Source organism: Pseudophryne corroboree, chromosome 1 (genome assembly GCF_028390025.1).
Source record: "Pseudophryne corroboree isolate aPseCor3 chromosome 1, aPseCor3.hap2, whole genome shotgun sequence".
NCBI lineage: Eukaryota > Metazoa > Chordata > Amphibia > Anura > Myobatrachidae > Pseudophryne > Pseudophryne corroboree.
The window spans coordinates 61,545,818-61,562,389 of NC_086444.1; the positions used below are offsets into that span (position 1 = coordinate 61,545,818).

The window sequence follows — 16,572 nt, forward strand, 5'->3', positions numbered from 1 at the left end:
TGGCTCATTTCCATTTTGCATTTTGGTTAAGTATTTTATGTTATACTTCTGTTTATGTTCCCCGTGGGTGTCATGGGGTGCTCGGATCTCACCCTTAAGGAGCGGATACTGTTATGAACCACAGGTAGTGGTTCATTCCTATTTTATGTTTATAAGTTGTCTTGCAGGCCAGGATTTCCCGTTGTTCTGTTTAAGAATACTCTTGTTTGCTGCCGGTGGTGAGTCTGTGTAATTGCAGCTTGTTCCAATGTGTTCAGCCTCACCTGGCTGCTAATTGCATCTTGTCAGTTTGGAGTCATGCAACAGGGCAGCTGCATGACATAATTAATTAGGCCTCTCTGTTATATGCTGGCTGAGTGCAATTCACAGACGCTGGTGATATTTCTAGGTATCCAGTCTTCCAGAGTGCTTGAGTTCTGAGCTTGTTCCTGAGCTCCTGTCTAGCAGTGTCAGTCTAGCTGCTTCCTGTGTCGATTCCTGTGTCAGTCCCTGTGTCGTTTCCTGTGTCTGATCCCGTGTCCTGCCGTGAAGCGTTCCTGTCCAGAAGTCCTGTGGCTTTGCCTATGCCTGGTCGAGTTTCTGGCTTCTTGGTGTCCACCGGCCTGTCGTTTGGGATTCTGCCTGTCCTCCAGTTCTGAGAGTCTGTGTCGGCAGCAGTGGGGGTTCCTGTCCGTTTGCCAGTATTTGTACCGGTTCCGTGAGTAGCGGCTTTGCCGCGTCCGTCAGCCTAGGCCGCTGTATTCCTTGGTTGTATCTGTCACTGGTGTTTTGCAGAGGGTTCTGCTTATGCTGTCACCGCCGGTACACAAAAGTATTGTGTCGGCGTGTGGTCAGCATTTCCTTTGTTGTTCTTTTCCTTTGGCGGCGGGCCGCACATACATTTAGTTTTAGCCTAGTTAGTAGCCCCTGGCTTTGGTTGTTTCAGTTAGAGGGCCGGTCCCTTGTTATTACCCTGTCTCAGTTCACTCTTTGTCTCTCCTTAAGACCTGAGGGGGCATCGGAGTTGGGCAGACTTAATCCGCCCTTCAAACGCGGCTGCCATGGGCCCAAGAAACCATAGTCTCGCAAGAGTGAATTGACAGCATGGGTAAAACAACGGAGGTAGGGTGCCAGGGGCTATTCCCATTCCGTTTCCCTTTCCCAGCATTACGTCCTGGTGCTCTGGACTCACTTCATAACATCTCCCTTGTTCTAAGCACCAGGAACCTAACATATTGCATATACAAAATGCTCTACAATGGACCTTGTTACATGTACAATGCTCTACAATGAGCTTATTGCATGTACAATGCTCTACAATGGAGCTTGTTGCATGTACAATGCTCTACAATGAGCTTATTGCATGTACAATGCTCTACAATGAGCTTATTGTATTTACAATGCTCTACAATGGAGCTTGTTGCATGTATAATGCTCTACAATGGAGCTTATCACATGTACAATGTTCTACAATGAGCTTACTGCATGTACAATGCTCTATAGTGGAACTTGTTGCATGTACAATGCTCTATAATGGAGCTTGTTGCATGTACAATGCTCTACAGTGGAGCTTGTAAATGCTCTACAGTGGAGCTTGTTGCATGTACAATGCTCTGCAATGGAGCTTGTTGCATGTACAATGCTCTATAATGGAGCTTGTTGCATGTACAATGCTCTACAATGGAGCTTGCCACAAGATCACTGATTGCTTTCCTTAATAACTATATATTAATTGATTTCACACTTACAGTATCTCAGTTAGCGTTTTCATCCTGTTATGTCTGTTTTATCCCTTTCACGTTTATATTCATTTTGATATGTTATTTATCCTATTGCAATTCTTGTACGACTTGCATACACTTTGTGGAGCCCCCCAAAAAAACATAATAATAATTTCACAATATTTTTCCCAACAGATACCAGTCCAAACTAATCCAAAGTGTGCGTCTCCTCTACATCTCAGTAACTATTCAAGTGGATATCTGTGTACTTACGTTCCGGCTGTGTTGCAACTTTGACTGGCTGTGAGCTTTCCCCAGGTCCCAATTCATTGTAAGCTACAATACGGAAAGAGTAGGTCTCCTCTGGCTTCAGATTCCCCACCGTTAGTTGCAAGGCGACCGGTTGTGACGTGTTCAGTGCCCGTTCCCTGGAAGAAAGAAGCTAATCAGAACACCACCAAGACGTCATCACTTTATTTTAGTAACAAAATGAATAAAAACATACTGTAATAGCAATAATGTGCAAATGTTTTGTACAGTTGATTTCCAAATAAATAGGAAACAGTAAGGGCATGTTTGCAACATGGCTAATATCTTGTAATGGTAGAGTTTTTGTTGTTGTTGTTGTTGTTGTTGTTGTTGTATAACCAGAGCTACCAAGAGATCACCCGGGCCTCAAAACTAGGTGGCCAAGTGTGGTGACCTCTGCAGAAGCCCCCTCTCCACCATTCATATAACTCGCTGTTCCCTTTATAAAATCTCTCCATTTGGAACATTTGCATGACTGCTTCTGCAAACAAGTGTCTATCAGATGGAAGCATTTGATTTTGGCTTTAAAATTCACTCATGAGAAGACCTGGTTCATGCTGGAACGAGGAGGCGTGCTAAAACCTTTCTTCTCACTACATCATATGTCATGTGACTGGTTGCCATGGTAATTGCAAGATACTTAGTAACATGTAAATCTTTAACTGCAGCTTGATCAGTACAGGTCACCAGGGTGATTTATTTGAATGAAACAATACTCCTCTTTACAGGATATCGTAAAGAGAAACCACAAACTATTAAACTCTGTAAAGATTTTGACGGTTGTTAGTATTTCTTAGCATATACAGCTAGCTGTGTTTATATGATACATGGTGGCTTCAGCTGGCTACTGAGCAAAGAGGGTCTTGTCACCTATGACTGCCCATGTGAGATGTATTAAGTACACACTGCCATATGCAAGCGTTGGTCTCCTTGGTTTTCCGGCAGCTCAACATTATATGCAACCCTAACATATATTATATTGGCTGGCATTACTGATCACATAGATCTTACGCACAATGATTCGGCGTCATATCGGTTTAGAGAATCTGTTTCTAACAGCTGCTTGTTCAAGAGGTTATAGTCTGCAAAATATTTAAAATCAATTGGTATAAAATTGATTAGCATCGAAGAACCCATTTGTTTAAGTCTACTATCTAGTGTACGCGTCTTCTTTCACCAGATGCGCTTTTGTTTTATATAAAATGATATGGAAGCAGCTAATTATTACTGTTCTAACAATCCTTTCTGTGTGCTCAGATCTTAACGCATCCTTCAGTAGGTCTCAGCTTGTTAATATCTACTCAACCGATTTAACAAAAAATAGAAAAAGGATGAATGCGCACTGCGAACAATAAAAGTGGATGTGAAGTATTTTTAGACTCTTCAAACGCTCAACAGAGCAAGAAAAAGGAAAATAAATAAAATTCAATGCATGAGGGCTGGGCATGAGATATTAATCCTGATTGTTGGAGAATACTGTTTTCTATACAAGTGGTGGGATGTAATGGATTCTGAGATCACTGGAACTGGGGGATGCGGGACGATCTCTGACTTTTTTTAAAGGGACAATCACTTACAAGACAAAACCATGCATTGTAAGTGATTGCCCTTTAAAAAAACATGGGAGACCGGCTGGCATCCCACACCTCCGGCACTAGCATGACAAGATCACTGGATTAATGGTGGAAGGAAGTTATATTTCCCCCAGGTTTCTTACCTATGTGTTTTAAATCCCCAGAAATATTATGTTGCTTCTGCTGAAAGCTTTTGGGAAGAACTGGATAAGGGTCCTGGGGTTGGATGTGAAAAGAGAGGGCGGGTTCTCCATCCATTTAAGCCTAGTTCCGGTCTTTGGGCTTTTAGCCTTGCAGAAGGCTGGTTAGGGCTTTTAGCTGTATGGGTGTGTTAAAAAGTCCGTCAGCCTGATCATTAGTCTCTCACACTGCCTGGGGATAAGGAGAGACTGTGGAGTCTCTGTGAGAGAAAGCTGCGACACTAGATATGCGCTAATAGCATACTGTACATCTTCCATCCACTGTAATAAGTGACAGTAGTCACCATGGTGGCACCTCATATCTAATAACCACTTGGCCTTGATAAAACGAGCATCCTGCCATATAATTTACTAGTTTTGATCTCCATTATAAAGCCTGACATGACATGATCATGGTAACACAAAATGACATTTGTTACGAGGTCAGTAGGATTTTACAGCTCTTTGACTGTAACTGAGCTGGTGCTAGAAGTGGTCTCCATAGCACGGAAATAATTCAGAACCGCATTGCATCACTTTTTTTTTATTGCAGTAGAATTTTCTGGACACGACAAACTGCACCGTAATTTTTTGTTTGTTTGTTTTTTCCCTTAATGTGTGATACTCTTTACAGGTTGCATTAGGAAAAAAGACTAAAACAAAAAAGCGTCATCTGACGGAGAGAGGTGTAATGCCAAATTTACCAGTTTAGCGGGCATGGGTCCAGTGTTGATACAGAAGAAAGACATTTGCGGTAGAATACCACAGTCAGAGGTAGAGGTACATACACACTTCCCGAGAAAATGAGCGACGCCGCTCATTTTGCCCCTTCCTGAGCGACGTCGCTCATTTTCTCGGCCAGTGTGTATACCGCCAGCGACGATCGATGACTGTTGTCCAGGAGCTGCATGCACGACCGGCGGCTGCGTGACATCACTGAGCAATATTAGCGGTCATATCGCTTAGTGTGTACGGGCGGCCGCCGACCGCCCGGCCCGGCAGGGGAAACACTAGACGACGTCGCTCACAGAGCGACATCGTCTGGTGTGTATGGACCATTAGTCTGAGAGACATTAAAGATTCACGTATTGCTTCAAGTCTCTCATGATACACAGTAATGCAAAAGTGTAGGCTGACAAACAGGGCTTAACCAGAACTTTGTGGGCCCCATAGCAGCATATTGAAGGGGAACCTGTACCAATAATTCCTGAGAGATACCTCTATGCAGCGGTTATTAAGTTTATGCCCCATAGTAGTGCCCTGGTTCAAATTATGTGATTTTGGGGGTAATTCCAAGTTGATCGCAGCAGGAATTTTGTTAGCAGTTGGGCAAAACCATGTGCACTGCAGGGGAGGCAGATATAACATGTGCAGAGAGAGCTAGATTTGGGTGTGGTGAGTTCAATCTGCAATCTAATTTGCAGTGTAAAAATAAAGCAGCCAGTATTTACCCTGCACAAAAATAAAATAACCCACCCAAATCTAACTCTCTCTGCACATGTTATATCTGCCTCCCCAGCAGTGCACATGGTTTTGCCCAACTGCTAACAAAATTCCTGCTGCGATCAACTTGGAATTACCCCCATTGTAGGGCTGCCAGTACACATTATTCCACACAGTGGGACAGATGTATTAAGCCTGGAGAAGGCATAAGGAAGTGATAAAGAAGTGATAAGTGCAAGGTGATAACACGCTAGCCAGTCAGCTCCTGTCATTTTTCAAATCCATAATGATTGGCTGGTGCGTTTATCACCTTGCACTTATCACTGGTTTATCACTTCTTTATCCCTTCTCCAGGTTAATACATGTGAATATCCCCAACTCACATTATGACATACAGTGGTATATTTACTAAAAGTACATTTAGGTTGATTGATTTTGTGTTCCAGAGTATAAATCACACATTTATTAACAGATGACTTTTTATATCCTTTTTAATAAAAAAATATGTCAAAAATCATCTGTTATTAAATGTGGGACTTAGGGGTATATTTAATAAAAATCGATCTGGGTAAATTTTTGGTCGATTATGTATTTCAGGGTCTAAATTCCACATTTACTAATGGATGATTTTTGACATTTTTTTTAAAAAAAAGATGGCAAAAATCATGTTAGTAAATGTGGGATTTAGACCCTTAAACACAAAATCTATCAAACATCGACCAAAATCGACTTTTAGTAAATATACTCCACAGCAGGGCTGGCCAAACCAGTCCTCGAGATCTACCAACAGTTCATGTTTTCCAGGCCTCCTGGAGATCTGTAGAATTGTCAGTTAGGAATGAATGCAGCACATCTTAATTAGTAATGACTACACCTGTGCACCAGTTAGGGGGTCTGGAAAATGTGAAGTGTTGGTAGATCTCGAGGACCGGTTTGGCCAGCCCTGCTCCACAGTGTCCTCAGTTCAATGGAAGCCCCATTGCTGTGCCCCCTTTTCATACTGTGCCACATTAGAGTGCCTTTGAGTTCAAATTATGCCATGTTGCAGTGACCCAGTTCATATTATGCCGGACCATAGTGCCTCCATTTCACATTTTGCCACGTTCCAGTGCCCCAGTTCTTATTACAGGTACGTAACGTTATAGTGCCCTCTACACTACAATGAGCAGATCATATTATGAGACATTACAGTGGTCTCTAGTTCAAATTATGCCACATTACGGTGCCCCCTTACCATTATAACACCCACTACACACTCCTCTCACCATAAGTTTATCTGCTAAGACCCAGTTACTTAGCAGACAAATCTGGGAAATAGTTATGCAACTTTATAACCTGGGTCCAGGCCCCTTAGCCTCTGGGCCCCATAGCAATGGCACCCCTTGCAACCACTATAGTTATGCCCATGCTGACAAACTCCATTCTAAATCCTACACATGGGAAAGGTTATTAATGCTTTGCCATATCTATAATAGGTGCCAGGTGTCTTCTGCACACCTGCCCATGGGTCAATGGGGGCACCCTGCACCCAAAACAGAATGTTCCACTGTGACGTTTAGTGCACCTCTATACCTGTAAGACATATTATTATTATTATTATTATCCTTTATTTATATGGTGCCACAAGGGTTCCGCAGCGCCCAATTACAGAGTACATATGCACATAATCAAAACAGGAAAACAGTGACTTACAGTTGAAGACAATTTAGGACAAGTACAGATTAACTAAGCATAACTACACCAGTAAATGACAGAGATAAGTTCCAGGTGGTCAAAAAACTGCGTGATTTGGGCAGTTGAGGATTATTACAGTAAGAAAAGGATAAGCACATGAGGGAAGAGGGCCCTACTCGTGAGAGCTTACATTCTAAGGGGAGGGGTAGACAGACAGGGGTGACACAGATGGGGTACATAGAGAGCGTGGAACAGAGGGTTAGGATGAGATTTGGCTGGGTTTGGTAAAGAAATGGGTCTTAAGAGCCCGTTTGAAGTTTTGTAGAGAGGTGGAGAGTCTGAGAGGGAGAGGTAAAGAATTCCAGAGGAAGGGAGCAGCACGTGAAAAATCTTGGAGATAGGAGTGGGAGGAAGTAATCAGAAGACAGGAGAGCCGGCGTGCATTAGCAGAGCGAAGAGGACGGGTGGGAGAGTAAAGGATGATAAGGTCAGAGATGTAAGTGGGAGAGGAGTAGGTGAGTGCTTTGTAAGTGAGAGTGAGAAGGTTGAATTGGATTCTGAAAGGGAAGGGAAGCCAGTGAAGGGCTTGTAGGAGAGGGGAGGTGGACGTATTGCATTTGGTGAGGAAGATAAGCCGGGCAGCAGCATTGAGGATAGATTGGAGTGGAGAAAGGTAATTGTCAGGGAGGCCAGTAAGGAGGAGATTACAGTAGTCCAGTCTGGAAATAATCAGTGAGTGAATAATGATCTTAGTGGCATCCTGGGTGAGAAAAGGTCTGATCCTGGAAATGTTTTTGAGATGAAAATGACAGGTGTGTGAGAGGTACTGAATGTGTGGTTTGAAGGAGAGGGAGGAGTCAAGGATTACACCAAGACAGCGTACTTGGGGGCTAGAGGAGATAGTTGTGCCATCAATGTATAATGAAATTGTGGGAGGTGAGGTTGTGCGGGAGGGTGGGAAGATGATCAGCTCGGTCTTAGACATGTTGAGTTTACCTACCTACCCTCCCAAAACCTGCGGGAAACTCACTCATTTTGAGGTAGTCCCCTGGGATCCCGGAAGAGTGGGTGTTATCCCCGTGTCCCTATCACTTTCTAGTGAAGTAGACAGGAAGGGGAGCATAATGTTGGGAAGTGTACACTACAGTACAGTGTGTCTGTTTTACATCCTATCTTTTCCAGTAGGAGATGCTCGTGGTTCTACAGCAGCAGAAAGCCCCAGGATGGCTACCTCTACTCTACTGTACCCGCTCACCTGTGTCTCTTTATTCTCGTCCTGTCATTCATGAGACCTGTGTGGAAGAATCAGAGGTGTAGAAGCTCACAGCTCAGCCCTGCACATAACTCATAGACTGCCGGCATGAGTGTCACCAACCACAGTTTCCGGCATCCGCTATATTATCTCACTCACTCCAGGACTGTAATCCGCTGTAATAAGGGGCTGAAATCTGCTGCTTCTACAGCGACAGATTTAAGACTGGGCCCTGCAAGGCTTCAAATGCAAAGTCTTCATTATAAGGTTTGCAAAATCACTAGATCACCGTACATAAGTGTACGATGTAATTACACCGTTCCTGTTCCGCTACAAATGATGTTAAGATATGTCAAATGCCTAATTAGTTACTTCAAGGTGGCAAAGTCGCGCTAATGTATCTCCCTGTGAACCGGAGGAAACGGGAGTATAAATGACTTTATGCCAGAAAACTGCTTTTCTTGTTTTAATGCGCTCTGTCATCATTTCTGTATAATAACGGCCAGGATATGAGATAATGAGCATTTCACGTGCGATAACGTTTCAGCTGATCAGACAGGAACACTTAAGGGCCATGAAAAACATAACACAGGTTGCCTCACATAAGCAAGATACTGATAACATTCGCATATGAACAGATGTGTCCTCATACATCTTTGCGGCACTCACGCCAAACAGCCACTCTTGGCGCGCCAGGTCCCGTGAGCATCTTCCAGCGTTGGGCACCTTTTTGTCTCTTTTTTTATGCTGAAAATGCATCTTATTCACAATGCCGCAAATAAACTGTACTTATTAATGTGATATTGTATATCTGTGTGCGACTGAGTCTCTGCATCTGCATATGAAGCGCTACAATGTGACTCAGTCACACACAATATACAAATGTCATATATCACATTAATCAGCACAGTCCCCTCATGAGTTGCACAGGACCTGGCAGCTTATTCACGCCAGGCATCTTGCACTGCATGGCGTATTGAGGCTAGATGTATGAGGACACTTCTGTATATGTAAAGGTTCTAGTACCCTGACAGAGCTTGCTGTGTAAGTGAATGCAGCACACTTACCAGCTGTCCCGATATGGGGGGTCATTCAGATCTGATCGCTGGGCTGCGTTTTTTGCCTTGGTTGCAAGGATTCTGCCCGTTCTTTTCATTACCACCATACATCTTTTATGATATGTCTATAGCTGTCTCTTCAGAATCTTACAGACATACAGTATTATACAGTAAATTACTGTACTGAGCACACTATAGGCGTTTACAACAAAGTCTGATTTACCTTTATACCGTACAGGTATATATTAACTATAACTATATAACTCGTTATCGTGCTACAAATGGGCTTTTATTGCGACTCGTGAAAGCGCGGCTATTCAGTTGACTGCAAAAAATTATACGCAATAAATATCCATAGGGTTAACAGGGATTTCTTTTCACCACCTCCTAGGCAGGTGAAAATCATTATTTTAAGGGGAAATTGGCAGGTCTTGGTTTAGAACCCACTGGACATCTTCTCCTCCCTAAATGACTTATTAGGCACTTAGAATTTTTTTATTAACTTAATTTGGCCAATAATGATGTTATTTTTGGGGTGCAAAAATGCAGGAAAATGGGTTTAAATATGTGGAACAGGTATATTGGGGTGTTAAATGATTGGGAAAGGTGTTTCTAGGCTTTTGATCATATGTTTTACTGTTTTAGAAAAAGCTTATAACAGCCATTTGATACATTTTAAGAATCTACAAATACTTTTAAAATGGCCACTAATAGACTTCAATAGACTTCTATACTGTTATCCTATATTAATTCCTTTTTGGGGGGTACAGGCAGATTTCTCCATTTTTACCTACACCTATCACTGTTTTTTTCAGCAAGAACTTTTAAACAAATTCTGTTTTCGCATATTTCTTATTCTATTGAGCAAAAAACGGGAATGCGCATACAGGCAATAAGTGGAATTTTTGGGCAATATGGGGGTAATTCTGAGTTGATCGCAGCAGGAATTTTGTTAGCAGTTGGGCAAAACCATGTGCACTGCAGGGGAGGCAGATATAACATGTGCAGAGAGAGATAGATGTGGGTGTGGTGAGTTCAATCTGCAATCTAAATTGCAGTGTAAAAATACAGCAGCCAGTATTTACCCTGCACAGAAACAAAATAACCCACCCAAATCTAACTCTCTCTGCAAATGTTATATCTGCCCCCCCCCCCTGCAGTGCACATGGTTTTGCCCAACTGCTAACAAAATTCCTGCTGCGATCAACTCAGAATTACGCCCTATGGCCCTCATTCCGAGTTGTTCGCTCGGTAATTTTCTTCGCATCACAGCGATTTTCCGCTAATTGCGCATGCACAATGTTCGCACTGCGACTGCGCCAAGTAAATTTGCTAAGAAGTTTGGTAATTTACTCACGACATTACGAGTTTTTTACTTCATTCTGGTGATCGTAATGTGATTGACAGGAAGTGGGTGTTTCTGGGCGGAAACTGACCGTTTTATGGGTGTGTGTGAAAAAACGCGGGAGTGGCTGGAGAAACGGGGGAGTGTCTGGGCGAACGCTGGGTGTGTATGTGACGTCAAACCAGGAACGAAACTGACTGAACTGAACGCAGTGGCTGAGTAAGTCTCGAGCTACTCAGAAACTGCTAAGAAATTTCTATTCGCAATTTAGAGAATCTTTCGTTCACAATTTTGCTAAGCTAAGATTCACTCCCAGCAGGCGGCGGCTTAGCGTGTGCAATGCTGCTAAAAGCAGCTTGCGAGTGAACAACTCGGAATGAGGGCCTATGTGCGTTAAGTTAACTTGTGTTAACTTAAAGCTTTATCATGGCTAATTGAATTCTCTTAATGTGTATACTGAATATGATTGGGAATTATAAAGAGAGTGTTATTGTAATAAACTTGGTAAAATATTAATGTTATAATACAGTATGTTGTATGAGAATTTCTAATTATTGATACATTTAAGTTGTCTTTTGTATATTTTGTAAGTAGGCAAAGCTGTTTCTTAATTAATTAAGAATGAATAGAAGGCAATGCTTAAGGTGTGTGGAACCAGGCTAGCACTTAACGAAGCCCATTTGTGACGAAACGCTTTGAGATGTGATTTACATGCCACATGCGCAGTAGAGGTCTTAAATTCAAATGAACAGAAAACACAATCCTGATTAGCTTGGTGAGTTCATAGAGATCCTATGATAAGTGCTTTCAACACTGTTAAATTGTATGTATATGTGACATATTTTTTGCTTTATTCTTTGATATAAAAAACCTAGCAAATCACATTGTGTAATTTTTAAACAATTTATTTGTATATTCTTGCGGAAAATAAATATTTGGACAATCAAAAAAGTTAACTCAATACTTTGTAATATAACCTCGGTTGGCAATTACAGAGGTCAAACGTTTCCTGTAAAAACAACAAAGAAACAAAACCACAGCGCCGTCAGTATAAATTGTTATTCCTCTTGTTTGTAGCGACTATCCAAAGTCAGTTCAGGATCACACAACCCTAGGGTGTCTTCACTCCACCAATAGAGAAGTTATGCCCAAAGAGAGGAAAAATATGAGGTTAGTGGGGGACAATCCTTCCCACCAATATATGGTGAGATGCAGGCACCTTTTTTAGGCACTGACCTTAAAATAGTGCCCTATATGCACCAAAAGGTTTCTTTATAGGTTTGTCACACACTCCTCCTCCTCTCCTATTGCTTCATACGAAGTGGAGGATCAAGGGCAGAGATAACCTGTCAAGCACTGACCTTCAATGAATGCCCTATATGCATTGAAAGGTATCTTTGTCCACCGTTTCCAAAATGTCTCCTTTATCTCCGAATATATAGCCAGTATATGATCACACACAATGAACTGACCTTTTGATAATTCCCTATGTTCACATAAAGGTTTCTTTTTATGCTGGGATCAACAGTTCATGCAGTGGTAATATCTTCAATAAAACCTTGTAATCACGATCCTCAAATATTAGCCAAAAAAATGGATGTGAAAAAAATTTATTGGTACAAAAGACCATAAAAACAAGCTTAAAACAAATATATCAACCTTTGACCAGAAACACCGCCACCAGCTGAACAGGCTAGAAATGATTGATGGTGATACTCCTAAATCCGGAATATAAGGAGAAACTTATGTAGCATAAGCATCATACTATACTTTGAAAAAGGACAAGGATCCGAAACGCGTTAGTGTGCTGTGGCCTCCAGACTAGAGACATCTCCATTGGCTGTCGGGTATAGTATGATGCTTATGCTACATAAGTTTCTCCTTATATTCCGGATTTAGGAGTATCACCATCAATCATTTCTAGCCTGTTCAGCCGGTGGCAGTGTTTCTGGTCAAAGGTTGATATATTTGTTTTAAGCTTGTTTTTATGGTCTTTTGTACCAATAAATTTTTTTCACATCCATTTTTTTTGGCTAATATTTGAGGATCGTGATTACAAGGTTTTCTTGAAGATATTACCACTGCATGAACTGTTGATCCCAGCATAAAAAGAAACCTTTATGTGAACATAGGGAATTATCAAAAGGTCAGTTCATTGTGTGTGATCATATACTGGCTATATATTCGGAGATAAAGGAGACATTTTGGAAACGGTGGACAAAGATACCTTTCAATGCATATAGGGCATTCATTGAAGGTCAGTGCTTGACAGGTTATCTCTGCCCTTGATCCTCCACTTCGTATGAAGCAATAGGTGAGGAGGAGGAGTGTGTGACAAACCTATAAAGAAACCTTTTGGTGCATATAGGGCACTATTTTAAGGTCAGTGCCTAAAAAAGGTGCCTGCATCTCACCATATATTGGTGGGAAGGAGTGTCCCCCACTAACCTCATATTTTTCCTCTCTTTGGGCATAACTTCTCTATTGGTGGAGTGAAGACACCCTAGGGTTGTGTGATCCTGAACTGACTTTGGATAGTCGCTACAAACAAGAGAAATAACAATTTATACTGACGGCGCTGTGGTTTTGTTTCTTTGTTGTTTTTATCTGATTGTATGTGGGCTAGGTGAGCTCGGAAACAAAATCTAGCTGCAGTCTTTGGCTGGCGCAGGTGGAGAACTATTTTTTCTGTATATCAAACGTTTCCTGTAGTTCTTGACCAGGTTTGCACACACTGTAGCAGGTATTTTGACCCACTCTTCCATGCAGATCTTCTCTAGATCTGTCATGTTTTGGGGCTGTCGCCGGGCAACACGGACTTTCAACTCCCTCCTCAGAATTTCTATTGGGTTGAGGTCTGGAGACTGGCTAGGCCACTCCAGGACCATGAAATGCTTCTTACGGAGCCACTCCTTAGTTGCCCGGGTGGTGTGTTTGGGGTCATTGTCATGCTGGAAGACCCAGCCACGTTCCATCTTCAATGCTCTTACTGAGGGAAGGAGGTTTTTGCCCAAAATCGCACGATACACGGCCCCATTCAGCCTCTCCTTAATACGGATCAGTCGTCCTGTCCCCTTTGCAGAAAAGCAGCCCCAAAGCATGATGTTTCCACCCCCATGCTTCACAGTGGGTATGGTGTTTTTGGGATGCCATTCATCATTCTTCTCCCTCCAAACACGGCGAGTGGAGTCTATACCAAAAAGTTAAATTTTGCTCTCATCTGACCACATTACATTCTCCCACTCCTCCTCTGGATCATCCAGATGGTCACTGGCAAACTTTATACGGGCCTGGACATGTGATGGCTTAAGCAGGGGGACCTTTCGGGCACTGCAGGATTTCAATCCATGACGACGTAGTGTGTTACTAATGGTAACCTTTGTGACTGTGGTCCCAGCTCTCTTGTGGTCATTGACCAGGTCCCCCAGTGTAGTTCTGGGCTGGTTCCTCACCGTTCTCAAGATCATTGATACCCCACGAGGTGAGATCTTGCATGGAGCCCCAGGTTGAGGGAGATTGTCAGTGATCTTCTATTTCTTCCATTTTTTAATAATTGCACCAACAGTTGATCTCTTCTCACCAAGCTGCTGGCCTATTGTCGAGTAGCTCGTCCCAGCCTTGTGCAGCTCTACAATTTTGTCCCTGGTGTCCTTAGACAGCTCTCTGGTCTTGGCCATGGTGGAGAGGTAGCAGTCTGACTGTTTGAGGGTGTGGACAGGTGCCTTTTATACAGATAACCAGTTCAAACAGGTGCCATTAATACAGGTAACGAGTGGAGGATAGAAGAACTTCTTAAAGAAGAAGTAACAGGTCTGTGAGAGCCAGAAATCTTGCTGCTTGGTAGGTGTCCAAATATTTATTTTCCACAAGAATCAGTGGCGTAACTAGAAATTTTTCTCCCCCAAGCCAAAAAATCCTTCGGCGCCCCCCCCCCCCCCATACACCCCGTAATTGCCTGCGGCACGCGCTGGCAAAAAGGGTGTGTGGCTTTGTCGAAATGGACGTGGCTTTGCGTGGAGGGCGTGGCATTGCAGGAAAAGACTACCTTATACCCCAGTTTTGCAACCTGCACGCCCAGACGTTGGCCACCACAGGAAAGAAAAATAATCCTGATTCATGCCCCTTACATTATTTGTCATTTTTCCTCCTTATAGTAATGCCCAGTATACATTATTCCACATACTGCAATGGCCCTTAGACATTATTCCACACACAATCAGTGATCGCGCTGAGCCAAAAAAAAAGTGGGTCCCAGGGACCCTTCACTTTTAAAAATTGGGGTCCTACCGGTCTTTTTCTGGGTCCCATCGGAATGAAGGTTCTTATTAATTTTAATCTTGTTTGGACACTACAAAAGTGTTGCAAGATGGGGGGATGGGGTGACAATGCTGCTGGGCTGTGTAGCATGCAGGACACCCTGCACCAGAGCTGAACTAGACATTTTGGTGCCCTTAGGCAGAAAGTGAATTGGTGTTAGACCACTTAGACAACAAAGAACAGGTAGTGCGCGCCGTAGGCGCGCCGCAAAATTTTAGGGGCGTGGCTTCATAGGGAAGGGGCGTGGCCACATAATAGTGTCAATTCACATTACACCACACAGTAGTGGCGCTTATACACATTGCACCAGGTAGAACCTCCTATGCACACTGATCCAGGTAGATCACGTCATACACTTTGCTCCAGGTACAGCACGTCATACACTTTGCACCAGGTACAGCACGTCATACACTTTGCACCAGGTAGAGCACGTTATCATACACATTGCCGCTAGGCAGAGCACGTTATCATACACAGTGCGCCAGGTAGAACACGTTATACACACTGCGCCAGGTAGAGCACGTTATCATACACATTGCGCCAGGTAGAGCATGTTATCATACACATTGCCGCTAGGTAGAGCAAGTTATCATACACATTGCATCAGGTAGAGCATGTTATCATACACATTGCCGCTAGGTAGAGCAAGTTATCATACACATTGCCTCTAGGTAGAGCAAGTTATCATACACATTGCGTCAGGTAGAACACGTTATTATACACATTGCGCCAGGTAGAGCACGTTATTATACACAATGCGCCTGGTAGAGCACGTTATCAGCCACATTGCGCCAGGTAGAACACGTTATTATACACAATGCGCCTGGTAGAGCACATTATCATACACATTGCGCCAGGTAGAACACGTTATTATACACATTGCGCCAGGTAGAACTAGAGATGAGCGGGTTCGGTTTCTCTGAAACCGAACCCGCACGAACTTCATGTTTTTTTCACGGGTCCGAGCAGACTCGGATCCTCCCGCCTTGCTCGGTTAACCCGAGCGCGCCCGAACGTCATCATGACGCTGTCGGATTCTCGCGAGACTCGGATTCTATATAAGGAGCCGCGCGTCGCCGCCATTTTCACACGTGCATTGAGATTGATAGGGAGAGGACGTGGCTGGCGTCCTCTCCATTAGAAATTAGATTAGAAGAGAGAGAGAGATTGTGCAGAGTCAGACAGAGTTTACCACAGTGACCAGTGCAGTTGTTGTTAGTTAACTTTTATTTATTTTAATATAATATATCCGTTCTCTGCTATATCCGTTCTCTGCCTGAAAAAAAACGATACACAGCAGCAGCCAGTCACACAGTGTGACTCAGTCTGTGTGCACTCAGCTCAGCCCAGTGTGCTGCACATCAATGTATAAAAGGCAAAGCTTATAATAATTGTGGGGGAGACTGGGGAGCACTGCAGGTTGTTATAGCAGGAGCCCCCAGGAGTACATAATATTATATTAATTTAAAATTAAACAGTGCACACTTTTGCTGCAGGAGTGCCACTGCCAGTGTGACTAGTGGTGACCAGTGCCTGACCACCAGTATAGTAGTATATTGTTGTATGTATTGTATACTATCTCTTTATCAACCAGTCTATATTAGCAGCAGACACAGTACAGTGCGGTAGTTCACGGCTGTGGCTACCTCTGTGTCGGCAGTCGGAACTCGGCAGGCAGTCCGTCCATCCATAATTGTATTACAATATATACCACCTAACCG

The 16,572-nt window shown here is 43.1% G+C and overlaps 1 protein-coding gene across 3 annotated transcripts in view; it reads right to left on the bottom strand.

Moving 5' to 3' along the window:
• The window catches only part of DCC (DCC netrin 1 receptor), a 1,035,978-nt gene that overhangs the window by 310,122 nt on the left and 709,284 nt on the right, over positions 1-16,572 (bottom strand). For all 3 annotated transcript variants that reach the window (XM_063960065.1, XM_063960057.1, XM_063960048.1), the window contains exon 9: positions 1,974-2,128. In XM_063960065.1, coding sequence (XP_063816135.1) covers positions 1,974-2,128 — 155 coding nt within the window. The remainder of the gene's footprint in view (positions 1-1,973; positions 2,129-16,572) is intronic.